Source organism: Salvelinus fontinalis, chromosome 32 (assembly GCF_029448725.1).
Source record: "Salvelinus fontinalis isolate EN_2023a chromosome 32, ASM2944872v1, whole genome shotgun sequence".
NCBI lineage: Eukaryota > Metazoa > Chordata > Actinopteri > Salmoniformes > Salmonidae > Salvelinus > Salvelinus fontinalis.
Genome location: NC_074696.1, coordinates 41,365,500 through 41,392,125, shown reverse-complemented (window position 1 = coordinate 41,392,125; position 26,626 = coordinate 41,365,500). Strand labels below are relative to the sequence as shown.

Below are 26,626 nucleotides of genomic sequence, written 5' to 3'. Positions count from 1 at the left end.
AGACACACACACACACCTGTAGGATGACTCCGAGGGCGTTGAAGTGCTGTTTGTTGTTGACCACTACCACTCGTCCCACGGAAAGAGCTTTCAACCCATTCACAGACCCCAGAACAGCACACTGAAAGATGACAGACGGACAATTAACAAATCTTAGTGATGTTTAAAAAAATATATATATAATACTTATGACACTTTTGCACCTTCAATTATATTCAGTTGTTTTGTGATGTGGTTTGAGCTTGAGTGTTTTAAGATAGTGTGTGTTATACATAAGTGAGTGTCTGTCTGTGGGCACGTGTGTGCCTTTACAGTATGTTGTGTGTGTACCTGCAGCGCCTCAGCGGTGAGGCGTAGCTCAGTGACAGTGTAGTAGTACGGCAGTAGGTCAGACAGCTGACCCTCCGTGTCCAGAGGAGGGAGAGAGGACAGGGTCTGTTTCAACTGACCTATCTGCTGCTCATGGGCCTGAGAGGAGGACGAAAATATAAGATATACTTTTATTATTAGTTCATATGCGCTGGGAATTTGTCTTCTGCTTTTACCCCTCTGATATACACACACAAATACATACAAACGCAGGTTGGAGAGAGACTTTATGTAGGAAGATCTAAAGGAATGTAAACTAATGTAGATCATCAGTAAGCATAGATAGATCTGATGTCAAATATGTATATTACGGACAATATTCTTGTTCTGACTCCTGCCATCAAAAGCTGAATGGACCTTTGATAATGGAGCTCGAATTCCATATTCTATATTTACAAAAAAATATACGGGGGATTGGAAATGATGCAGACAATTACATTGATGGAAGCCACAATCTATCTGCAACATTAAAGCTGATCTCCATTTTGTTTTTAAATGGAGTCACATTTTCTTTTTAAACTGGTAGTCCTCAACTGTCATCCATTATCTCTAGAATTTTGTCCCAAGTGCTTGTGGGTAATGTAGTACAGTACCTGTGTGTCTCTGTGGCTCTCAGAGAAGCTCCTCCTCATCATGTCGGTGACTCGGAGGGCTTCCACACGGAGCAGGTTGAGGATCATGGTATAGGTCAGCCTGAACTGGGACTGCAGCACTGTGGGCTTCCCCTTGACGGCAAAGAAGTGTCATTAAAATTCATGTCGCTACTATGTTGTATACACGAAAAAAAAAGAAGAAATGGAGGTAATGGAGCAGGAAACTTTCAATGTTGATTGAGAAAGGTTAGTGCTAGAACACACAGGGTGGAGGTACGGAGGATGAAGTTGAGCATTTCTAAATCATATAGACAATTACAGTTAGCATTTAGCAATTAGCAAACAACTGTTATAGAGAGCCCTACATTCCTTCCAGATGATCTGATCAGGAAAAACTCTAGGCCATAGTTGTACAGTAACAGTTAGCGATTAGTTACCGCTGCTATCGAGCAAATGACTGTTAGCGTAAGGCTAAAACAATTGATCCAACAATTGATCCACGATGGCAGTTGGCAGCGAGAGAGTGACAGGGAGATATAATCATGTTTTCTACAGAACAGTTTAGAGGATTTTCATATCCTTGATCTAGCAACAGGAGGATCAATTCAGGAAGGAAATAGTCCACTCCAAAGCCCCACATTAAAGAGGTTGGTTTAAAATAAGGCCCTTGAGAGTTTAAAGAGGCACTTGTTTATACTGTACAAGCTAGCGTGCAGCAAACCTAGAGGAGCAGTGAATGACTGTTTCCCAAATGGTAACCTATTCCCAAAACCTACATAGGGCACTACTTTTGACCAGTTCCCTATGGGCCCCAGTCAAAAGTAGTGCGCTACATAGGGCATAGGATGCCAATTGGTGTGTAGCCTATGTTCTGTACAATGGAGGAGCACTTACAGGGCGAGCTAGATGGAAACTGTTGAGGGATTTCGGATTTAAATACGAAATATGGGATTTTTATTATCCTTAGTAGAATAGCAATCCCTTTTTAATTATATGAGCCATCCCCTCACCCTTGGGAAATGTAAGCCAAGTAATACACTGGTATAAACGAAGTGACTGACGTAGTGCAGCGATTCCCAAAATGTTTCTTTCCGGGGACCACCATATCAGTGTCAAATGTCGCAGATAAAAATATTTTTTACAAAAAATATTTTTGCGGTCAAATTAAAAATATATTTGATATGTGAATGTAAGAGATTAATTAAAGGCCTATTATTACAGATGGATGCTTATTAAACAATTTGTATTGCGAAAAGTAAAAAATCATTAATACTCCCAACTGTGGCAGGTAGCTTAGTGTTTAAGAAGAGTATTGGGCCAGTAATCGAACAGTCACGAATCCCCAAGCCAGCAAGGTAAAGAAAATCTGCTGTTCAGCCCTTGAGCAAGGCAGTTAAACCTCAAAAACAACTACTCCCAGAGCAGCGATGACGTGGACTTCGATTAAGGCAGCCTCTCTTATTCAGAGACGTTGGGTTAAATACGGAAGACAGATTTCAGGTGAATGCATTCAGTTGTACAACTGACTAGGTATCCCCTTACCTTTCCTTTTTGGAAGAAAAAAATCGAATAAAAATAGACCTGAAAAAGAATTACGATCTGCCTGGTTCTTAAATTGTATCTTTTTTTTGCAGCTTCCCTCTGCTCTATGTGCTTACAGAGTACCAAGGGGTTCAAATCAAGTATCTTAAATGAACAGCAAAGGCAAGTTAGGGCATAGTCTTCACCAAATGATATATATTCCTGCTCAAAGCAACATATCACCAATCAATTCAAAACAGAACTAAGATATACCAACAGTAGATGTTAACTGGAGCACCGTCAGGTCCAACATTAACATTCTCATCAAGAAACACAAATCACCAAATTACCCCACTACAATTTGGCACATGAGTTATGAGACTCTTTTTCAGATGAACATAAATTCAACCCCCATCTATATGCTCTTTCCCCCCCGTGGTACGAGTCCTGGCACATTCATTCATATGGTCTGGAAGTTCCCAGAGGTTTTTTTCCTCCTTTTGGCAAATCTGTGGCTTCATCATTATCAAGCATTTTGTCTAAATCCATCCCCAGTCTTCCCAATGTGCTACTGCTTAATGATGACTTCGCTTGAACCTAACGTACAGGCAAAGAAGGATTTGGCTTGCCGGCTTAACAGCAGCCAAGAGAATGGTTGCCTTACGATGGCAAGCCCCACACCTTCTGCCATATCAGCAACGGATTTCCTCATTCATGGACATTGCACAACTTAAACTGTCAATCTCTCGACCGCATGGTGCAAAATCTGAAAATATTAGCATGTGGACTACAACACTCAACAGTTTAAAATCAGTACTTTGATATATGCACTCAAGTAACTAGGTCCTGCAGGTGGGAAGGGGGGGGGGGGATGGGGGGGTTACATGTGTATGTGTTCAATGTCTGTTTGTGTTGGTTTGTCCTGTCAACCAAAAAAATTATATAAACTTCATCACAAAAATAATTTAAAAAAAATGTATCACAGACCACCAGTGGTCCACTGATGTAGTGGTATTGAATGGAAGACGACAGTACATTCTGATGGAAGCCTTACCAGCATCATGACATTTAGGTCCCCCATGTCATGCACCCCTGACTTGCAGAGGATGATGACAGTGCCTGTGGCGTCCAGACCTCTCCTACCCGCTCTACCAGCCATCTGGATATACTCACCTGAGAGAGAGCGAGAGTGAGAAGAGAGAGAGCGAGAGACAGAGCGAGAACGACAAAGAGAGAGAGCGACAGAAAGAGAGAGAGAGAGAGCGACAGAGGCAAAGAGGTTAGTCATACGGAACTAAGAGCTCTTAAACATGTAGAAAAACATCCATTCTATTTTCTCCTTTCCCCTCAAATATAAGAGAGAAAGCGAGAGAGAGATTGAAGTGACATCAGATTAAAATACTGCCTGTAAGCATCATGCTCTGCTTTTCTATCAGACCGACAGAGGCAGGCAGAGAGACAGACACAGACAGAAAAAGTCAGACTGACAGAGAGAGCCAGAGAGAGCCAGAGAGAGCGAGAGAGAGCGAGAGAATGAAAAGGATGTTAAGTACGGTTGAAACGTTTCACCATGGTTCGGTTTCAGTACAGCAGGAAAATGATTTTTGAATACCAACACTTTATATTTTCTTAAATGAAAACACAAGATCACTCAACAACACAAAAATAAAGTGCAATATCTGTGTGAAATCAACATGTAAACATGGCTCAAACATTGTATTGGCCCATGCTAGAATGTTTTCAAACAAAGAGGAAAATATGCGCACTTGAGCGACTCATAAAGGGGGCGTGTCTGTGGCACGGTACTTCTCATTCCCCGTTCCGCAGAAATGTGATGGGCTGTTACTGTTAAGTAGCTCTCTGTAGACCTGGACTGCCATCCATCTGTAGTAAGCGCAACACAGGGTGTACTGGCAAATTCATTGAATACTTTAGCTTGCTCATTTAGAGGTGGTACTACCTGTTTGCTGAAACGGGTGTGAGAGGGTGAAGTTCGTAACGCGGCTCGAGCATTTTCACAAGGTGCTGAACCTCCCTATTCTTCTCAACCACCGACAATGGGCGCATGTCCATGGCTATAAACATAATGTTACCTATCGCTCTTTTAATTTTGGGGGGGCCTGGTCAGAATCAGCTGCCGAAGGGCTGCTTGAATGCAGAGGGGAGACAAAGTTGTGTTGTTCTTTTTGTGTTTCCCACCTGTTCCGGTAGTAGGAATACTGGGGTGATGTCGGCGTAAATGTGTCAACATGTTTGAGGTGTTGGCAGCTGCATAGGTTATTCTCGTTGAGCAGTGGAGACATACTCTCTCTGTCCATCGCCACTATAATCTACTGGGAAGCCAAAATGTTCCCAAACTGGAGATTGTAACGATGGAGAAGAATCCTTCTGGTTAATCGACCCCACCACTCACCATAGTAAAGAATTAGACCCCGGCTGCCCCTCGCAAAAGGACCGTTTGAAATGAGCCAAATTAAGATTTTAATTTGGATTACAACTTGCACATAGACTGAAGTTGCTTTAATTACCACCTACCTGGTTAAATAAAGGTTAAATAAATAAAAAACTCAAGAGACTTATAAAGCAGCATCGGCATAGCCTATAGGCCTAGTGAGTTTATTTGTATTATAGTTTTATTCCGGCTTTACAGTGTAGACCGAATAGAGGTCCCCGTACCGAATGGTTCGGTACTAATACGGGTACCATTACACCCTTAATGTTGTGTATATAAACGTGTGAGGAGGGAAGAGAGCATACCAGGCAGCAGGTTTCTGAAGCCGGTGCCATCGTGTTTCCGTATGCTGTCAAACACCACTGTCCTCGCAGGCATGTTCACTCCCATAGCAAACGTCTCAGTGGCAAACAGAACCTGAGGGAGACACGTTTATTGTAAAGTGTGTTAAGACTTTGTTAAACGCACTTTAAACACATTTTGAGTTGATGACATAGGTAGAGGATGTAATTTCAATATATTCACAAATTGTCACACTGATTCCAAAAACGGACCAATAAGACTCACCTTTACTAGCCCCCGCGAGAACAGCATCTCAATGACCTCCTTCATGATTGGCAGGATGCCACTGTGATGCACACCGATACCCCTCTTCAGTAGGTCCCTGATCAACAGGATCTACAACATAGGAGGAGTTTGTAACAACAACTCCTAGGGTATATGTCCATAAGTTCAATCTACGTGCTACAATTGGCTATAATATGGAATGAATAATTCCGCAGTCCTGTGAGCCGATTTCATTGCATTGCTGATGGTTGCATGAAACATTTTCCAAGGAACATAAGAACATGATAGGCAGGTCTTAGTTCTCCCAGACAACAGGCCCCAGCCAGAGTACACCCTACCTGGGGCAGCTGGCGGTCCCCTCCCCTGAGGCGTCTCAGGCTCTTCTGGAAGAAGGAGTGGATCTCGCTCTTCTCCGCCGAGCTGGTGAGGTCCATGGAGGTTAGAGAGCGGGCGTTGTCGTCGCAGCGCGTCCTGGAGAAGGTGAACGCCACCACGGGGGTCTGCTGGCGCTGGGACAGGAAGTGGAGGAGGGAAAGCCACACTGCCCGGTCCTGGTGGAGAGAGATGGAAAGAGGGGTGAGAAAATGGAGCGAGAGGGAAAGAGTAAAGAAATGATAGGGGGAGAAGATGGCCCATGGAGAAATGGCAAAGTAGAGAAGATGTTCAAAGACTGGCAGAAGTCCTACGATGGGGATGAGTGACAGAGAGGGTAAAGGAGACAGAGAGAGAGGGCTTTATGTTCGGCTGGCATTAAGGCGGTGCTAGTGTCAAACGTATGTTCATTGGCAATTTTGACCTGTTAAAGCCAGCTCTCTTTTATTTTCAAATTTGCACAAGGATTGGTAATTTACCTGTCTTTAAATCAGCTCCCTTTTGCTCAGATGGGAGGGGTGGAAATATTTGAGTGCCAAAGTGCTAATTGCAGGCAGTGCTGGTAGGGATGTTTAAGAACCACCAAAGGCTGGTTTAAGCGATAACGAGGTTGGTTATTGCATGAATTTTGACAGCACAGGCAGCTTATCCAGCCGTGAAGCACACTGCCCATTTGCACATGGAACCGGAGTAATGTGCTTTCGGTGCCTGTATACTTCGTATTTAAAAACATTTTTTTTAAAGTTATTTTTTCCAATTTCATTTTATTTGATTAAAAACCAATATAGCCTCAACTGCTCTCAATGAAGGCAATTGTTTTGGGGGTCCTACCCATTGCAATCGCCAAATAGTCAAGACTGTCGCTAAATGGTTTGGCTCGTGAGACTGCTTGGAAATGAATCTTAAATCACAAAAGCTTTTTTTAAACATAAAGTTTCAGGGGAGCAAAACTGTGAGCTGACATTCCCTTTCAATCTACAGTGCATACGGAAAGGATTGTTACATTACAGCCTTATTCTAAAATGAATTCAATAGTTTTTTTCCCTCATCAATCTACACACACACAGAGTTACCTCTGCTGCAAATTATACGTTCATTAGAGTTAACTGCACCTCAGATTGCAGCCCAAATAAATGCTTCACAGTGTTCCAGTAACAGACACAGCTCAACATCAACTGTTTAGAGGGACTGAGTGAATCAGGTCTTCATGGTCGAATTGCTGCTTGGGCCAAGAAACACAAGCAATGGACATTAGAACGGTGGAAATCTGTCCTTTGGTCTGATGACTCCAAATTTGAGGCAGAGTAGGTGAACGGATGATCTCTGCATGTGTGGTTCCCACCGTGAACCATGGAGGAGGAGATGTGTGGCTGCTTTGCTGGTGACATTGTCAGCGATTTCTTTAGAAGTCAAGGCACACAACCAGCATGGCTACCACAGCATTCTGCAGCGATACACCATCCCATCTGGTTTGCGCTTAGTGGGAATATCATTTGTTTTTCAACAGGACAATAACCCAAAACACACCTCCAGGCTGTGTAAGGGCTATTTGACCAAGATGAGAATGAAGGAGTGCTGCATCAGATGACCTGGCCTCCACAATCACCCGACCTCAACCCAATTGAGATGGTTTGGGATGATTTGGACCGCAGAGTGAAGGAAAAGCAGCCAACCAGTGCTCAGCATATGTGGGAAATCCTTCAAGACTGTTGGAAAAGCATTCCTCATGAAGCTGGTTGAGAGAATGCCAAGAGTGTGCAAAGCTGTCATCAAAGCAAAGGGTGGCTACTTTGAAGAAACTCAAATATAAAATATATATTGAATTGTTTAACACTTTTTTGGTTACTACATGATTCCATAGGTGTTATTTCATAGTTTTGTTGTCTTCACTATTATTTTACAATGTAGAAAATAGTACAAATAAAGAAAAACCCTGGAATGAATAGGTGTGTCCAAACTTTTGGTTGGTACTGTATGTAAATGAGGTATATGTTTTTTATTTGTAATCATTTTGCAAAAAATTCAAAAAACCTGTTCTGCTTTGTCATTATGGGGTATGTATTGTGTGTAAATTGATAATGGGAAAAATATCTTTTTTTTAATTCATTTTTTTAGAATAAGGCCGTAACGTAACAAAATGTGGAAAATGTCAAGGGTTCTGAATACGTTCTGAATACTTTCTGAATGAACTGTATGTATTGTAGGCAGGCCTACATTATTTGAGCCATACAGCTCCATTTTAGACGTGTGTAAAACCCCCTCCTTGATGTAGGCTGCATGTGTCCATGTCCATCATGAAAAAACAGATGAGAACCTCTGTGAATACCGGTGAACATTGTATTTAGAAATTATTTTCCTGTAACAATTGCTTGTTTTACGTTTCATATGTTCAAAACCCAAGTCCGTACCCATGGCCTACTATAAAAGCAGGCTGGTTCAACAACAATGCGTTGTGTCTTTTTTATCCTGCCGATTTTATAATATTAAAAAAACAGACTGGTTTTAATAAAATTAAACGAAAAATAAGCTCAAACTTATTAGAATGATTCACCGTCCTGGTTTTAAGGACACTGGTGGCCACATGTTTTTATTTGACCTTTATTTAACTTTTGACTTGCCTAGTGAAATAAAGGTGATATTAAAAAAAACTTGAAGCAACCACATATTTAGCCATGAAGCACGTTCTGATTGGCCAGCGAGGGGGCAAGCCTCGACACACCTACAACTTGTTTACTCGTCAAAACCCAGCCGTTTCGCGCCACCGCAAGGAACTGCGCCCACAATTACGGTTGTGAAAATAGCAACAATATTTCTGACACACCACCAAACCTATAGTGCTACTGCCAGCTCTTATATTTACCATTGTGTTAGGTTTGTTAAAATAGAGCCCAGAGAGAGTAGGGATGATATTCTGTACCTGATTAGGTGTAGTGTTCTGAGATGAATTTTTCGTCCCAAAGGACTGTGCGTGTTTACTGGTGCGTTCCTTTTTGGCATCTATAGCAGCATAGTACCTTAAAAACAAAGAAGCCACCAACATTAAAAAGTGATCACTACATTACTCTCCATGACAACTAGAGCTGGGCGATATGGACAAAAAGCCATATCACTATATATTGACTGATTATCACGATAATGATAAATTGAACGATAAGTTTACAACATTAATGTGTACCAGTTCCTTTTTTATATTACCTTTGAAACTACTACTGCTACTACTTTGAATGCAGTGGCTATCAATTGTCCTGTTAGCAATAGCAGCAGACATTTCCTTTCAAACGTCACATTCCTCTAGTAAAAGGCTACTTATCTTTATTATCGATATCAGTAAAACGTCCTGGATAAATTGTCGGTTCGGTCGGTATCAATCATTTTCGGATTACCATCCAAGCTGTTATAAGGCCAGGTGTGTGTGTGTGCGTGTACTTACCCTTTGGTTTGGAAGTTGCCCGAAGGGTCCAGCAGTAGGAACATCTCTTTCTGGGTCTTGGTGCTGTTGCCTGTGTACAGGTAGTGCTCCAGAGGCACAGGTCTCTTCGCTGTGCTGATCACATAGATGTGCTTCTTTTTAATGCGCCTGGAGAGGAGATAGGAAGGGAGTGGAGAAACTAAAGCATCTGTACACAACTCAAAGACATCGTTCCATTCATAGACTACAGGCCAACCACAATACACACTATACATGCTCCATACTGTGACCATAGCAACGGCTATTACTGTACTTTAACTGGGGTCAGGAGTTTTTTCTAACCACATGACTTGACCAACAAATACTCTGGGTCCTAGAGATAGGAAAAACTCTGGGCCCTAGTTTTAGACTCAGTAGGTCATGTACTCACAAAAACATGCATGGTTTAATGGTATCTTTCCCAACATACACTACATGACCAAAAGTGGACACCTGTTTGTTGAACATCTCATTCCAAAATCATGGGCATTAATATGGAATTGGTCCCCCCTTTGCTGCTATAACATCCTCCACTCTTCTGGAATAGCTTTCCACTAGATGTTGGAACATTCAGCCACAAGAGCATTAGTGAGGTCGGGCTCTGATGTTGTGGGTGATTAGGCCTGGCTCGGCATTCCAATTCATCCCAAAGGTGTTCGACGGGGTTGAGGTCAGGGCACTGTGCAGGCTAGTCAACTTCTTCCACACGATCTCAACAAAACAATTCTGTATGGACCTCGCTTTGTGCACGGGGGCATTGTGATGCTGAAACAGGTAAGGGCCTTCCCCAAACTGTTGCCACAAAGTTGGAAGCACAGAATTGTCTAGAATGTCATTGTATTCTGTAGCGTTAAGATTTCCATTCACTGCAACTAAGGGGCTTGGTCTGGGGCTGTTTTTCATGGTTCAGGCTATTATTCCTCCTCACCAAACTTTACAGTTGGCACTATGCATTGGGGCAGGTAGCGTTCTCCCGGCATCCGCCATACACAGATTCATCTGTTGGACTGCCAGAATGTGAAGCGTGATTCATCAATCCAGAGAACGCATTTCCACTGCTTCAGAGTCCGATGGTGGCGACCTTTACACCACTCCAGCCGACGCTTGGAATTGCGCATGATGATCTTAGGCTTGTGTGTGGCTGCTCGGCCATGGAAACCCATTTCATGAAGCTCCCGACGAACAGTTCTTGTGCTGACGTTGCTTCCAGAGGCAGTTTGGAAAGAAGATTTTTACATGCTATGCACTTCAGCGGTCCCGTTCTGTGAGCTCAACACAGGGGCCCAACAAGGGTGCGTGCTCAGCCCCCTCCTGTACTCCCTGTTCACCTTTGACTGCGTGGCCACGCACGCCTCCAACTCAGTCATCAAGTTTACAGACAACACAACAGTAGTAGGTCTGTTTACCAACAATGACGAGATGGCCCTTACCTCCTCCCTATAGGCTCTGGGAGTGTGGTGCCAGGAAAATAACCTCTCACTCAACGTCAACAAAATAAAAGGAGCTGATTGTGGACTTCAGGAAACAGCAGAGGGAGCACCCACCTATCCACATCGACGGGGCCGCAGTGGAGAAGGTGGAAAGCAAGTTCCTCAGCATACATATCACTGACAAACTGAAATGGTCCACCCACACAGACATTGTGCTGAAGAAGGCGCAACAGAAGGCTGAAGAAATTTGGCTTGGCACCTAAAACCCTCAGACTTTTACAGATGCACAATTGAGAGTATCCTGTCGGGGTGTATCACCGCCTGGTACGGCAACTGCACCGCCCGCAATCACAGGGCTCCTCACAGAGTGGTGCGGTCTGCCCAACACATCACCGGGGGCAAACTACCTGCCCTCCAGGACACCAACAGCACCCGATGTCACAATGGCAAAAAAAGATCATCAAGGACAACAACCACCCGAGCCACTGCATGTTCACCCCGCTACCATCCAGAAGGCGAGGTCAGTACAGGTGCATCAAACCTGGGACCGAGACTAAAAAACTGCTTCTATCTCAAGGCCATCAGACTGTTAAACAGCCATCACTAGGACCTTAGAGACTGCTGCCCTATATACATAGACTTGAAATCAATGGCCACTCTAATAATGGAACACTAGTCACTTTAATAATGTTTACATATTTTGCATTACTCATCTCTATGTATACACTACCATTCAAAAGTTTGGGGTCACTTAGAAATGTCCTCGTTTTTGAAAGAAAAGCATATTTTTTTGTCCATTAAAATAACAGTGATGGTTGCTGATAATGGGCCTCTGTACGCCTATGTAGATATTGCATTAAAAATCTGCCATTTCCAGCTCCAATTGTCATTCACAAAATGAACAATGTCTACAGTGTATTTCTGACCAATTTTATGTTATTTTAAATGGACAAAAACTGTGCTTTTCTTTAAAAAACAAGGACATTTCTAAGTGACCCCAAACTTTTGAACGGTAGTGTATACTGTATTATGTTCTATTCTACAGTATTTTAGTCTATGCCGCTCTGACATTGCTCTTCCAAATATTGATATATTCTTAATTCCATTCCTTTAGATGTGTGTATTGTTGTGAAATTGTTAGATATTATTTGTTAGATATTACTGCACTCTTGGAGCTAGAAACACAAGCATTTCACTACACCCGCAATAACATCTGCTAAACATGTGCATTTGACCAATAAAATTGGATTTGATTTTGATTTGTATGGCCTACCACTTTGCGGCTGAGCCGTTGTTGCTCTTAGTCGTTTCCACTTCACAATAACAGCACTTCAGTTGACCGGGGCAGCTCTAGCAGGACAGAAATTTGCCGAACTGACTTGTTGGAGAGGTGGCATTCTATGACGGTGCCACGTTGAAAGCCACTGAGCTCTTCAGTAAGGCCATTCTACTGCAAATGTTTGTCTATGGAGATTGCATGTCTGTGTGCTCGATTTTATACACCTGTTAGCAACAGGTGTGGCTGAAATAGCCAAATCCAGTAATTTGAAGGTGTGTCCAAATACTTTTGTATATATAGTGTACATGTTTTGGGTTTGGAGATGACAGGTGTTAAGGTGTGGTGATCAGGAGAACAGTAGGCAATAGTTGACAACGTACCCGACCCACTCACTGAACTCCACAGCATTGGGGACAGTGGCACTCAGAAGAATAATGCTGACATGGTCGGGTAACATGATCAGAACCTCCTCCCACACCACTCCTCTCTAATAAAGACAAAAAGGGAGGGAAAGAAAATGGAAGAGAATGAGATTTAGTGACACGTGTGATTGACCAAAACAGTGAGAGAGGAAGGTTTTGAGTGTGAGGCTTCTCCGTTACCTCAGCATCATTGATGTAGTGAACCTCGTCAAAGATCACCCACTCTAAATCTCTGATGACCTCCGAACCGTTATAGAGCATGGACCTACAAGAGAGAGAGGGAGGGAGGGAGGGAGGGAGGGAGGGAGGGAGGGAGGGAGGGAGGGAGGGAGGGAGGGAGGGAGAAAGTGTCAGTCAAACAGTACATGGAAAAGCATCACTCAGTGTTACATAGTTAATAAGCTGATGTATAGGCCTACATGGATAGGGGTATGTAAAAATATAACCATGGTTTGCGTTCAATTAGACAGTATAAAACAGTGTTCCATAGGGTTAATGTGTGATAGAAGTTGTCATTTTATATTATAATGTGTAATGTTTGGTGTATATGATGTACTGCATATGTTAGAATCCCCCATAGAGCGGAGCTTGGTCCTAGAGGCGTGGAGGTATAACGTGACAGTGTGATATAATGTGTACAGTTAAATAATAATGTGACATGTTTTCTAAGTGATTGATATGATGTACCGTATATGTTACGTCACCTCAATATCTCAGTGGTCATGATGAGACAGGAGGCTTCAGGACTCAGCTGTACGTCGCCGGTCAGAAGCCCCACGTCCCCAAAGGTGGTCTTGAAGTCCCGGAACTTCTGATTGGACAGCGCCTTGATGGGGGAGGTGTAAATGGTCCTATCAGAAGGTGCAAATAGATGGAGAGGTTAGATTGCAACAGAGGCGATTGGATGGCCTAACATGGAAAACCAGGAACAACTCAATTTCCTATTCGTCCATTTCAATGATTCAGGTCAAAACATCAGGAATTTCTAATAAATGCCATATTTTTACCCTGTTGGATTAAAGATTGTAGAGAATATGACAAATGTGTAAATACACACACCTGGTCATGTGCTTCTGTGAGAGTGCTATGGCGTATTCTGCCACCACTGTTTTGCCTGCTGATGTGTGAGCTGCCACAAACACAGACTCGTGGGCCTCCAGCCTCAACACTGCCTGCTTCTGGAACACGTCCAACTCAAAGGGATACTGGGAGAGGTGGGGATCACATTAGTATTGTGGAATGAACAAGGTTCTGTGCCAATAAAGGATTAGAATAATAATGTCATAACACTATAAAACAAAACTACATGAGACTAATCAACACATTCATCATCGACATATTCAACTTCATTTATCAAACCAACAACATATTTTGTCATTGCAGCACAGTACCTTGAAGGCAGGGTTAGGGATACGTTTGTAGAAGTCACCGCAGGGGGAGGTGATGTTTATTGGGATTGCCCATCTCTTCTTCTCCTCCTGGCCCTCTGCTGGTTTGGTCGTTCCTCCATCTTTCTTCTCTGTAGAGGTGGTCCCAGGTGTAGAGGGAGAGTCCTACAGGAGGAAATAAACAACCACCTTTGAGTATATGAACATGATAAACCACAGAAGCTAAGTTAGAGGGGAAACTACATTTGAGATGTAGATTGTATTTGTCAATAAACAACAGAAAAAATATATATATTTATTGAATACCTTGATCCCCAGGTCTTCCAGGCTGTTGGTTCTGGGCAGTTTGGGTGCGTTTCCACTTCTGTGGCATTTCTCTTTCTCCTCTGCCTCAGGCTGGGAGTCTATGATGTCATCAAAGGTGGACAGGAGGGACAGGAGATTGATTTCTCCCTTTGTGGTTTTGGCATCTTCATAGAGAATTTTTTAAAAGAAAGAAAACGTATTCTATATTTATTCAAGCCAAGTCCAAGGCAAAAGGATAACCTTTAGGAACAAACGGCCATTCAAACCTTTGTCAATGAAGTCCATGCCAACTTTCAGTCCAGGAGGCACTGTGAGTAACCCTAAGGTAAAGAGAAATACATACTGTATATTACTTACATACACATGAAATAAGCCAAGCAAGAAACCCATATGCTCAATAACAAAAAGATCTGTCTTATCACTCAAATCTGTATTCTGATTTTTGAAGAGAACCATTTGGTTCCTAGGGAACAGCACACAGAACTGTTTTCTTTTTTTTTTTTTTTACTTCAAAGATTCCTTCAGTCTTCATTTTCATTGTAAAGCAAGCATCCCGCCTCACAATAACCCCCCTCACTGTGCACAGGCAGTCTTTGGTATGACAATTGCCCCTTCACCATTTCAAACCCATAAAAAAATGTTAAATCACCGTTCTCAAAGTCTATGTCCTCCTCCCGCTCGGATTTCTTCTTGATTTGTTCCAGTGTCAGCTCCTCCATACCACCTATGTGGCAACATAAAGATAAAATATTTATATTCTATATTTGACTAAAGGGAAGACATAATTTACAAAAAACATTTATTATACATCTCAGAGCCATATACACACACACTACATGACCAAAAGTATGTGTACACCTGCTCGTCAAACATCTCATTCCAAAATCAAAGGGGATTAATGATTCTGGGAAGGCTTTCCACTAGATGTTGGAACATTGCTGCGGGGACTTGCTTCCATTCAGCCACAAGAGAATTAGTGAGGTCGGGCACTGATGTTGGGCGATTAGGCCTGGCTCGCAGTCGGTGTTTCAATTCATCCCAAAGATGTTCGATGGGGTTGAGGTCAGGGCTCTGTGCAGGCCAGTCAAGTTCTTCCACATCGATCTCAACAAACCATTTCTGTATGGACCTTGCTTTGTGCACGGGGCATTGTTATGTTGAAACAAGCGAGAACCTTCCCCAAAACTGTTGCCACAAAGTTGGAAGCACAGAATCGTCTAGAATGTCATTGTATGGTGTAGTGATAAGATTTCCCTTCACTGGAACTAAGGGGCCTAGTCCAAACCATGAAAAACAGCCAGACCATTATTCCTCCTCCACCAAACTTTACAGTTGGCACTATGCATTCAGGCAGGTAGCGTTCTACTGTTATCCGCCGAACCCTTATTAGTCCGTCAGACTGCCAGATGGTGAACCGTGATTCATCAATCCAGAGAACGAGTTTCCACTGCTCCAGAGTCCAATGCCGGCGAGCTTTACACCACTCCAGCCAATGCTTGGCATTGCGCATGGTGATCTTAGGCTTGTGTGCGTGCGGCTGCTCTGCAATGGAAACCCATTTCATGCATCTCCTGACCAACAGTTATTGTGCTGACGTTGCTTCCAGAGGCAGTTTGGAACTCAGTAGCGAGTGTTGCAACCGATAAACAATTTTTACACGCTACGCGCTTCAGTGGTCCCATTCTGTGAGCTTGTTGTGACCTACCACTTCACAGCAGCGCTGTTGTTGCTCCTAGACGTTTCCACTTCACAATAACAGCACTTACAGTTGACCGGGGAAGATCTAGCAGGGCAGAAATTTGACAAAGTGACTTGTTGGAAAGGTGTCATCCTATGACGGTGCCACGTTGAAAGTCACTGAGCACTTCAGTAATGCCATTCTACTGCCAATGTTTGTCTATGAAGATTGCTTTGCTGTGTGCTAAATGTTATACACCAGTCAGCATGGATGTGGTTGAAATAGGCAATAATTTGAAGGGGTGTCCACATACTTTTGTATATATAGTGTATATAGCTCTGATAAAATACTTAGGTAATGAGTCAGACCCACCGGGCAAAAACGGGTAGTTGGTGTTGCTTCCTCGTAGGCTCTCAGAGGGATTAGGGTTTGGTGGACGTTCCAGGGACATAGAATTCTTAGCAGAGATGCCTGTGTCCCCCAGTAACACCTGGATAGAGAGTGAGATTTAAGGACACTGGGTTGCAAAATGTGTATGAAAATCAAAGTAGACCTTTCAATAAGATTGCTACAATTTTGAATGTTCCCATTGAGTCACATCATGATCATAGCTGTATGATTAGGACACACAGACTGAGACAGCATAGCTAGGTAAGATCTGACACTAGTATGTACCTCAGTGAAGTCCAACAACATTCCTGTTGTTGGATCTCTGACTACTGAGATGCCAGAGTGCAGAGGAGACAGGGCACAATGGAGAAGAGAGTCTATATGAACATCTCTCTCAGCCAGCCTAGAGGAAAACAAGCCTGTTACCGCAAGTTAATTCTGTGACCATTTGGCACCACAGCATCATCTGGACCACTGAATTCCCCTTATAAACACCGCTTCCAAAAAAGATTTACATTGCATCAAAGCAATAACAAGTAAAGAAGTAAAAACCCTAATAAGAAATGTAAGCAGACTCACTTCAGAAACCTGTGGAAGGCAGCGTCGGTATCGTGTATGGGAAGCCAGGCAGGGTCGCGTAGAAAGCGCTTCTCTACCTCTGTCTCCAGGCTCACACTAGTGGGAGGGAGTCCATGAGGGAGCTGTAGATAAAAGAATGATAGAAATACATAAGGGATATAATGGGCTGGAGAGATTGGATAGTAGATCTATGTCAACACAGGCTGCATTTCAAACTGAAGTTTTCTCCCTTTCTTCTAAACTTGATGGCGGGCCTTTGCGGATCTGAAGGACACGGGTAGGTAGGTAGGTGAGACCTACTGTAAAAACTTAACTCAGACAAATAGAGAGGTAGATGGAATATATTGCTTGGCAGTCCTTTTCATATCTGTAGAAATGGCTGGGCGAGTTTTCAGATAAGAATCCAACCACACACTGAGACTCTCATACTGACCGAACTTTGTGGAGGCAGGGGCTGGTCATTGGGCTGTGGGTGTGTGATGAGCTCAAACCTGCCAGAGCAACCCATCTCCAGCAGGGATATAGGGAGGTCTGTGGGGCCCACAGAGGGCAGATCTATGGAGAGAGGGCGAAATGGGATTGAGATGAAGAGCCTAGTTTCTGTGGACTGTCCTCTATCATACAACACAATAGCGTTCATTGTATATATTAATGCACATACATATATTGCAATGTCATCATGTACTGCTTTAGCTGATAAGATTCTGCCTATAACACGTTGCACATGTTGGGGGGGATTACATTTCTGCTAGATGAATGACAGCTGAGCTGGCTACTGCAGTTAACGTTAGCTAGGCTAACCAAAGTTGTCATATTCGCCAGTAAACTGTACTGCTAGCAAGTTTAGTGCAAGTTACTTTAAAGCAAAGCTTACAGCAATGGTCTTAAACGTATATCTAATGCATTAACTGTAAATGTAAATATTATCTAACGTTTAATTGTCCTTTACCTATTCTTTCCATTTCTCCACCGCAGATGAAAGTCGGAAATGGCCAAGTTTGGTATACGGAAGTAGGTCAAATTGCCAAATGTAATACGATAAATATCTCAATATTAATGCATTATTTTACTAACTGTTGTCAAGTGTATGCCATGCATTTCTTATAATTGACTTATTCCCGCAATTTTAGCAGGTTGAATAGTATTTTTTCTTATTCATGCACCCCTACCAACATTATACGTCATATTCATGCGCCTTTGTTTTTGTGTTCATGAAGGAGCGAGTGATTAAAAGTAGCTACAGTACGGTTACAGAGGTAACAACGTAATTACATTTCTAAATACAGTAGTGTCAATGTAGTATATGTATCAATTGCTGTAGTCTGAACGCTACATTGCCGTATTGTTGATAAGCAATGTAATACTTTCCACTGCCCTGTGTAATACATAATGTAACTAGCTAGAAGTAGCTAACTCGCCTTAGCTAACAATCTAACGTAACGCTTAAAATGTTGTCAGGTGCATGCAGAATGTAGAAATAGAACCCCCTGTGGTCGTGAACAACGTGTATATGGTCGTTTTTGAGTTCATGCTATAGAGTTGAATTCAACCACACTTGTGTATTGACGTGCATTTTGTTGTGCAAATGTGTCCACTATTCTGGTCCTTTTTCACAATGCTTTCCAGCTGGGTTCAACATGGTGGTGTTCCCAAGCTCCTTGACAGAGGAAGAGGAGTCTCTGCAGAAGAAATATGCCAAACTCAAGAAAAAGGTGAGAAACTCAAAGAATCTCCTCACTCCACTTGACTAGAGAGAACTCTATCCATGTAACTGTATCCTGCTGCTGACAATGAGATGTGCCACTGCACCCACGTTTGCAGATGTAATTAGGGGTAGGCCTTTATTAAATCAATATTCACCTGTCAGCCATCATCATCACACTCATAATGTAGAAAGTTAGATATCATCATTATTATGTTACCAAACTCTGATTGTTCACCTCTTATTCTCGCTCTCTCCGCACACCTATAGAAAAAGGCCCTGCTGGCTTTGAAGAAGCAGCAGAGTTCAACCAGCCAGACCAATCAGAGTGGATTGAAGCGCAGTATGGGCTTTGTCTTCACTTTAAGAAGTTAACTCTTTAAAACTGTATTACTAAGCAGATATTTGGTCTAAGTTGGTTAAGTTGCATCTACTTTCTCTGTCCTCTAGCTTTGTCAGACCAGCCTGTGCTGGATACAGCGACAGCTACAGAGCAGGCGAAGATGCTGATCAAGTCTGGGGCCATCAGTGCCATCAAGTCAGAGAACAAGAACTCTGGCTTCAAGCGCTCTAGAACGCTAGAGATCAAGCTCAAGGTAAGATACAACATGCAAGGATGTGTAATGTAGTAGTAGGAATTGATCATAGAATAAATTATTTATATAATGAATATACATTAATAATATGTATAAAGCTGACAGGTGCAAATGCCTCTAAAATGTGACACATACCCTAGTCTGATGGAACTCAAACTTATAAACTGATGGTCTAGTAATGATTTGTATTATTTTCTTTCCGTTTACCAGGATCCAGAGAAAGTCCCAGGCCCTGTGGCTTTCCAACCATTCCAAAGGAGCATGTCCACAGATGATGAGCTTTCTGAGGTAAAGTGTGAATGACATGACATCCCATTTTAAAATCATCCAATTAATTGATGTACTTTACCTACAAAATGGCATGCTTTTACAGTATTTTACCAATGCGGTCTGCCTGAATTGTGGCCACGGAACCAGTGACTTTGAAAAAATATGTTATTGAGAACTGATGCTGCTACTTTACATTTGACATTTCTACTTCAGGCTGGCAAAAGAGCCCACAGAAAATCTCTGTACGAGAGGTAAGCCTAAAAGCTCTGATGAATAATAGAGTAGGTCATGTTTTCTACACTGGTTCTCTGTATAAGGCGATTTAAAATCTTTTCCTCTGTGGCTCTCCAACAGCTTCATCACTCCAGGCGACCGGGCAGCTCGTGATGAGGAGGAGGGAGGCGGCCTGTCCACCAGCAAAGACATAGAGCGAGAGAGAGACAGAGGAGACCGAGAGATGGACAGAGAGAGAGAGCGTGACAGAGAGAGGGAGAGAGACCGGGGCAGCGGCGACCGAGGCAGGGACAGAGAGCTGCGAGACCGCGAGAGAGACAGGAGCCGGGACGGAGAGCGTGACCGGGAAAGGGGAGGAGACAGAGAGTCACGTGAGCGAGACGGACCATTCAGACGTGAATATTCTTTTACTGAACTTCTGTCTTTCATGTCTTTAATCACTGGCATTCTTAAAAGGATGTTCCAATCAAAATACAAGTTCAAAGAGCAAATAATGGTACTTTTTTCTTCCCCCTTATCTTCTCTCTCTCTCTCTCAGGATCAGACTCATACCCGGAACGGAGGGGGGTGAGGAAGGGGAACACGGTGTATGTGTATGGAACTGGCCTTGTGGAGGACAGCCTGCGCTTAGCCTTCTCCCAACATGGCACCATCATTGACCTGTCCATGGACTCCCAACGCAAGTAGGGCTACATAACTACAATGTTGAGATTTTACGTCCATGTGGCAGTGTGTGATTTTGTTTTGAAATGTTTTGCAATTGAAAACTAGTCCAGTAAGTCCCTGACTGTTTTGTTGTTTGATGGCTAATGAACACAACCCTGTTTTTCTCTTTCTAGCTGTGCATTCATCACCTTTGAAAAGATGGAGTCTGCAGACCAGGCTGTAGCAGAGGTAAGTATAGCTCTAGCTCCCAACTTAATTCATTATAGTGTAAAACCTATAATCTATACACTCTTCTCCCAGTTGAATGGAAGCACAGTGGGAGATGTCCCCATAAAAGTCAGCATCGCTAGGAAGCAGCCCATGCTGGAGGCAGCCACCGGCAAATCTGTCTGGGCCACTCTGGGTAAATATCACAGTCAAACACAGATCAGAATAACAAGCAGTGTGACCGTGTCAACTCTGGATTCATGTATTCTCTCTCCCAGCTGTGCAGAACAGTGCCAAAGGCTCCTACCGAGACAAGAGGAACCAGGTTGTGTACAGTGAGGATTTCCTATGAGCTGGATGGGCGTGCTGCATTGGAGATCTGTAAGGAGTAGTAATCAATGATTTAGTGTTAGCTTTGTTTGTATGCTTTTTTCTATATTGCATTTTGAGTTTGTTTATTTCCTGTTAGCCCGATACGGCACCACGTGTCAGTTGTTCTGAGTAGGTGCTACATTTCTATTCATGGCCAGGATGTGTAATGGCAACAACCACGTGAAAAGAGATTGTGATGGTTGGCATGGTGGCCTGGTCTTGCTCTTGTAACCAGGGGATTCATTGTTTTGGGGAGCTCAATAAATCACTTCAATACATTTGTTCATCTGGTTGTCTTGCTTTGAATCAAAGGGGCCAATTAGATTTGGCACTGTATCAATGTAATACAGTGTAGACAGTATTATTGTGTTATCAGCCTCATAGTTGTAGGCCTCACATGTATCCATTGTATGGTTCCTTTGGAATAGCACATGATAGAGTGCAGAGATGTACTTACATTAGCATGTCTGCTGAGCACACCAAGTCACATGTCATTTCATGCACAACAGTACACAAGTGTCTCACGAGTCATATGAGTAAGCGTGTATGGCAAATTACAACTTGTCCTTTGTGATGAACATGACTATGGAATGACTGAGCCTACTGTATTATGTTGGATCCCTCTTTAAATGAAGTGTCTTAATAGTAAGTACACGCTGTTACAAATAAGTGTGTAGCTGTAATTACACATTACAAATCAGGTTGTATGTACCAACATCCAGTGTTTAAGAAGAAGCTCACCCTCTCAAATACACAAATAAAAAATATTTTATTGGTCAGCCAGTGAGTTACAAATGAGACAGATCTAAAACTGAGGTTTACACAACTCAAGTCCTCCAGAACCACGGTCGTGTAGGTCATCGTTTCCCCCCTTCAATTAAATAAGATAAGATAAATAATCAATCCATGTCATTGACTGGCCATATAAAACCAGCATACACTTCGGCCCAAAAGGAGGACCAGAGTTGTGCACCCCAGGTCTAAAAGGAGGGGTTTTCCCTTTCAAGGTCTTAGTTGGTCCCTCCAGCACACACTTACCTCTTTTCCAACCCTTAAGTCTGAAGGCACACTCCAAACCACTCTTTGGCCATTAGAGCAAAAGGCACGCTTGCTTGAATAACCCCTCTTTACCTCCAACCGAAACCTGTAATGCTTAGTCAATGAGAGTACACTTTGGACAGTGTCCTTGTCAAAAGTCAAATCTGTCCTGAGTGTCTCCCTCTCCTTCCCCTGGCCCTGACACTTTCTCCATCTCGGCCTGTGCCTCCAGGCTGTTCTGAGCGGTCGTCTTCCCGTGCTGCTCTTTGAGGTGGCGCCGCAGCGCCGGCTTGTGGGCGAAGCGTGAGTGGCAGTAGGCGCAGCAGTGGGGCCGCTCACCGCTGTGCAGGTTCATGTGATCGCACAGCGTGGACTTCTGGGTGAATGTCTTGTCGCAGAGCTGGCAGCGGTGGACTTTGGCACCGCGGTGCACGGTCATGTGACGGTTGAGGTTGCTGGAGTGGTTGAAGTGCTTGCCGCAGCAGGGGCACACGTACAGCAAGTGGGTGGCGCGCGAGTGGACGGCCAGGGAGGGGGCAGAGGGGAAGGTCAAGCCGCATTGCTCGCAAGCCACCGGTCCCGCTGTGCTGGAGGTGGAGCCTACCACTGCGACAGACTCATCCCCCGCCTCGTCACCACCTGTTGGCACAGCCGACATTCCCATATTACCCTCCCCTCCAACACCACTGGGGTCATCCAGGCTGTAGTGGACCGACCCATTCCCATCCCGAGGCACCAGCTCCTCTCCCTGAGAGTCCCCCATCCCGTAGTCTAGCCGTGGGAGCTCGCTCCCCGAGAGGAACGCTGACCTCGTGGCTTCCTGGCTGAAGTCCAGGCCATAGCTCTGCATCATCTCTGCCCCGGTGGGCAGACGCCACGCCTCCTGGTACTGCATACCTAGAGGCCTCCTCTCCCTCTCATGGTACGAGCCACGCTTCCTCTTGAAGCCCCTCCCCCGGCCCACTTTCGGTGAGTCAGTGAGTCGCCGCCTCCAGGCGCGGAGCCCTTCCCTCTCGAAGCTGCTGATGCGGATAGCCATTTCGGCTGGGGTCATGTCGTCCCCCTCGCCCCCTCCCACTATGACACTGTCCGTATCTGGGTACTGGCCCCCCTGTTGGCCCTCTGTGGCTTCCTCACCGCCCTCCTCTACCTCTCGCCTCTCTTCCGGCTCCTGCTCATCCTCGATGCAGATTCGGAACATGTCATAATCGTCCCTGCCCTCGTCCTCCTCTGTTACCCTCACCTGGAACAAAATTGAGACCGATTTGAGTGCGCTAGTAATCAATGTCCTTGGGTAGCTACCAGACCTGGGTTCAAATACTATTTCAAATATCTCAATTACTTTCACATACATTCTAAGTATTTATATGTATTTGAAAGGACAAGTAGTTGAATATTTTTATGCATTTGGAAATACTAAAATACACAGACTCAAATACACTCCCATGCATTTAACCCAGGGATTTAAAAATAGTATTTGAAAATACTCTCAAATACAATTTGAGTTTTTACAAATAACCATTAAAATACTAAACCGTGTATCTTTTTTTGGGCAGTGTATTTGAAAATAGAATATTTTAAATACCAAATACACATACTACTATTATGTTGATACAATACAGTAACTCTGCTGTTGTAGAGAGTACATGATTCTCACCCATTTATAGATCCAGAAATGGATGCACTGGTAAGTTTTGTTCCTGGATCTATTTACCTTGATCTCATCCAGAGTGTTATGTTCGTCATCGTGTCGTATATCTGTCTTAGTGTGCGAGTCTGTATGGTCATCAACCTGAGACTGTACAGGGCTGTGAGGCTGCAGTGAGGGGGAATGATCAGTAGAGGTCGACATAAGGGATTGACTGCTGCCACTGACTGTCACTGGCATCGAGTGACTCTCTTCTGACTTGATCTGAAAATGAGCGGTGGAGAGAAAGAATGAAGACGAGCCGATTGAATGTCGTCACAGGTAGAACAATCTTACAGTCAACACTGCAAATCCAGCCTTTGTTGAATCACATAGTAGACTAGTATTTGCTTTCTACAACTGAAATGTATGTTAACATTTTATGTTGTGATTTCCAACCAATGCTTCAATAGGGTGCCTACGACTAAACACCAATAAACACTAACCAAAATAAGTAACTAACCTTTGGTGAGCTGGGGTTCCTTGGCTGCATGTACTTGCCCAGGGCTCCCCGGCACTTCTCCACAACATGCTCCATCTGCAGGTAACTAGCAGCCGTCAGGTAATTCACTATCTCCTTGGGGCTGAACTGCAGCACACCGGTGTAACAGGACTGGAGCAGCTCACATACCACCGAGGAACTGTGAAGGACTGACACCTAGAGGGCAAAATAGGACAAAAACATACCAAACAGTTATTTTGCGGTTATGTCTCAAGAGATCTTTCCTGTGATCAATCGCGTAAGCCATAAGTGTCATATCCTGCAAGACTTGTGATAGTATCTACTCGACTGAACCATAATGAGGCGTAGGACTGGAACCACAGCTGGCGTGATACATCTGTGAGCTTCCCAGGCCAAATATATGCCTATTAAAACAGTCTGATCATTGAAATGTGCATGTGACAAGAAGTGTCAGGGGCTAGTATATCAGCTGAAGCTGACACAACATTTGTGGAACATAACCCAAATAGTGTGTATCAAGGTAGCTTTCACTGGCATCCACCTGCAGTTCAGAGGAAGGGTTAAGCAGGAATTGGTCCCTGAGGAAGGGGGAGCAGGCAGCCAGGACCACTTTGTGTCCACGGAATGTCTGCCTGCCGCTGGCCACAATGGTGATGTCACAGAACTGCTGCCTGGACCTCAGAGAGTTCATGCTCTTCAGGGTGGCGTCACCGTGACCTGGCAACCGGAAACACAGCACCTCCATCTTAGCTACTGTGGTGCCTATATGAGAGACATGAAGAGGACATTCTTGACATAATGCAATTATCATGTAAAATATGCAGTACCAGTCAAAGGTTTGGACACACCTACTCATTCAAGGGTTTTTCATTATTCTTCAAAGTAGCTACCCTTTGCTCTTGCACAGTCTTGGCATTCTCTCAACCAACTTCATGAGGTAGTCACCTGGAATGCATTTCAATTAACAAGTGTGCCTTGATAATTCATCATGAAGCTGGTTGAGAGAATGCCTAGAGTGTGCAAAGCTGTCATCAAGGCAAAGGGTGGCTACTTTGAAGAATCTGTTGAACACTTTTTTTGGTTACAACATGTGTTATTTCATCATTTCTCGTTTTTATACAATGTAGAAAATAGTAACAAATGTATAAAAAGCCTTGAATGAGTAGATGTGTCCAAACGTTTGACTGGTACTGTGTATATATATATATATATATATTATATAATGTAGCACCTGGATCAACCTAAGGGAAACTTGGCACTTTTGGGAGTCTGGACATTTCTCCAGCTTGTCATACTGGCCAAATTCAGACCAGAAAGAGAGCGAGAGAGACGCAAAGTTGTACAAGAGGCATGGTGTTGTCTGACTATTCTTTAAAGAGTAAAAGCACAACAGCTTCCATATCTCGGATTGACAATCAACATTCCCTGTGATTCTGAACTGATGTTCATGTTAGACAGAGAAGGTCAAGTAATTGTTCACTTGTTTTGTTTTCAAGTCAAGCAGGTCACAACGTGTAACTGAAATCATGCATATGATATGGCTCTCTATAACAAAGTAAACAATCAAGCTACTAACGTTACTAGCCTAGGTTAACATAGGATAAGATAACCATTAATGTTATATCTTTTTCGACCTCGCTACATCCTACTGCTAACGTTACTAGCTAGCTAGTTAGCACTAGCAGCATGTGCTTAGGTCAATTGTGCAGGTTGTAAATTTCGCCAACGTTATTGTGTATCCGACCCCTCTCGTAGCTACCCAGCTAACTTAGTAGTACCAAGCTAGCTTGTTGCCCCCCTAGCCCCAGCCAGGCCAATGTCAACTAGCTAGCAACAAGACCCCTTGCATTAAAAGCCAATAAATTGGATATTAGCTAGTTTAGTGTTTCCTTACCTGCTATTACTGTAGATATCTTTAATATCTCCTTAATATATGTTTTGTTGTGGAGTAACTAGGCACCCATTCGTTGTATGTTAGCCAACACGCTAGAGAGCCAGCTAGTATGTTTACTTTGTTTAACTAGCTAACGTTAGCATGTTATCACCGGTCGTTACTAGTTACCAAAGCCACTAAGTCATAAACCCCGCCTATTTCTACAAATTATCTTCTTAAAATTGTATTTTACACCTAACCTTAACCACACTGCTAACTTTATGCATGACATCAAATTAAGCCCCCCTCCCCCAAACAAAATTTATGATTTAGATAGCGATTATTTTTACGTGAGTGGACCATCACTTCCCCTGACAACAGCTTGTCAGTCATTTTTTTAAAGGGAAAGACACAAAAAGGAACGTCTGAAAACTTAGCTACAGTTGAAGTCGGAAGTTTACATACACCTTAGCCAAATACATTTAAACTCTGTTATTCACAATTCCTGACATTTAATCCTAGTAAAAATTCCCTGTCTTAGGTCAGTTAGGATCACCACTTTATTTTAAGAATGTGAAATGTCAGAATAATAGTAGAGAGATTGATTTATTTCAGCTTTTATTTCCTTCATCACATTCCCAGTGGGTCAGAAGTTTACATACACTCAGTTAGTATTTGGTAGCATTGCCTTTAAATTGTTTAACTTGGATCAAACATTTCGGGT

General features: G+C 43.3%; 3 protein-coding genes across 7 annotated transcripts in view; 1 reads left to right on the top strand and 2 right to left on the bottom strand.

The window, feature by feature from the left end:
* Nucleotides 1–17,962, bottom strand: part of LOC129831358 (SKI2 subunit of superkiller complex protein-like) — a 33,311-nt gene extending 15,349 nt beyond the window's left edge. For 2 of the 4 annotated variants that reach the window (XR_008755699.1, XM_055894695.1), the window contains exons 1-22: nt 17,744–17,961; nt 17,228–17,349; nt 16,795–16,916; nt 16,501–16,618; nt 16,198–16,315; nt 14,797–14,871; nt 14,414–14,467; nt 14,148–14,311; nt 13,845–14,006; nt 13,513–13,658; nt 13,158–13,304; nt 12,634–12,718; nt 12,412–12,518; nt 9,305–9,451; nt 8,792–8,888; nt 5,841–6,053; nt 5,503–5,613; nt 5,241–5,352; nt 3,538–3,656; nt 963–1,094; nt 331–468; nt 17–121 (exon numbers count right to left, since the gene is read on the bottom strand). Coding sequence is in view for 3 of the 4 variants with exons in the window: in XM_055894695.1 (XP_055750670.1) it covers nt 17–121; nt 331–468; nt 963–1,094; nt 3,538–3,656; nt 5,241–5,352; nt 5,503–5,613; nt 5,841–6,053; nt 8,792–8,888; nt 9,305–9,451; nt 12,412–12,518; nt 12,634–12,718; nt 13,158–13,304; nt 13,513–13,658; nt 13,845–14,006; nt 14,148–14,311; nt 14,414–14,467; nt 14,797–14,871; nt 16,198–16,315; nt 16,501–16,618; nt 16,795–16,916; nt 17,228–17,349; nt 17,744–17,756 (2,607 nt within the window). In the remaining variant the exon portion in view is untranslated. Of the gene's footprint in view, nt 1–16; nt 122–330; nt 469–962; nt 1,095–3,537; nt 3,657–5,240; nt 5,353–5,502; nt 5,614–5,840; nt 6,054–8,791; nt 8,889–9,304; nt 9,452–12,411; nt 12,519–12,633; nt 12,719–13,157; nt 13,305–13,512; nt 13,659–13,844; nt 14,007–14,147; nt 14,312–14,413; nt 14,468–14,796; nt 14,872–15,852; nt 16,151–16,197; nt 16,316–16,500; nt 16,619–16,794; nt 16,917–17,227; nt 17,350–17,743 lie in introns of those variants that run through there. The other 2 variants (XM_055894696.1, XM_055894697.1) reach the window with 2 other exon arrangements.
* LOC129831359 (negative elongation factor E-like) lies at nt 17,944–21,119 on the top strand. 2 transcript variants are annotated; one of them, XM_055894699.1, is made up of 11 exons: nt 17,944–18,050; nt 18,421–18,506; nt 18,767–18,839; nt 18,947–19,092; nt 19,303–19,380; nt 19,576–19,613; nt 19,717–19,967; nt 20,135–20,279; nt 20,436–20,490; nt 20,563–20,665; nt 20,748–21,119. In XM_055894699.1, exons 2-11 carry the CDS (start codon nt 18,432–18,434, stop codon nt 20,819–20,821), a joined length of 1,038 nt encoding a protein of 345 aa, XP_055750674.1. In that variant the 5' UTR covers nt 17,944–18,050; nt 18,421–18,431; the 3' UTR covers nt 20,822–21,119. The 2 variants fall into 2 exon arrangements, with proteins under 2 accessions (XP_055750674.1, XP_055750673.1); XM_055894698.1 differs by having other exon boundaries at nt 19,717–19,991.
* Nucleotides 21,120–21,591: 472 nt separating this feature from the next.
* On the bottom strand, nt 21,592–26,267 carry LOC129831356 (zinc finger and BTB domain-containing protein 12-like). The gene is made up of 5 exons (XM_055894694.1): nt 25,924–26,267; nt 24,571–24,791; nt 24,030–24,224; nt 23,594–23,791; nt 21,592–23,122 (listed from the first exon to the last, which is right to left on the bottom strand). The coding sequence occupies exons 2-5, from the start codon at nt 24,772–24,774 to the stop codon at nt 22,031–22,033; spliced, it is 1,689 nt and encodes a 562-aa protein (XP_055750669.1). The 5' UTR covers nt 24,775–24,791; nt 25,924–26,267; the 3' UTR covers nt 21,592–22,030.
* Nucleotides 26,268–26,626: the final 359 nt, after the last annotated feature.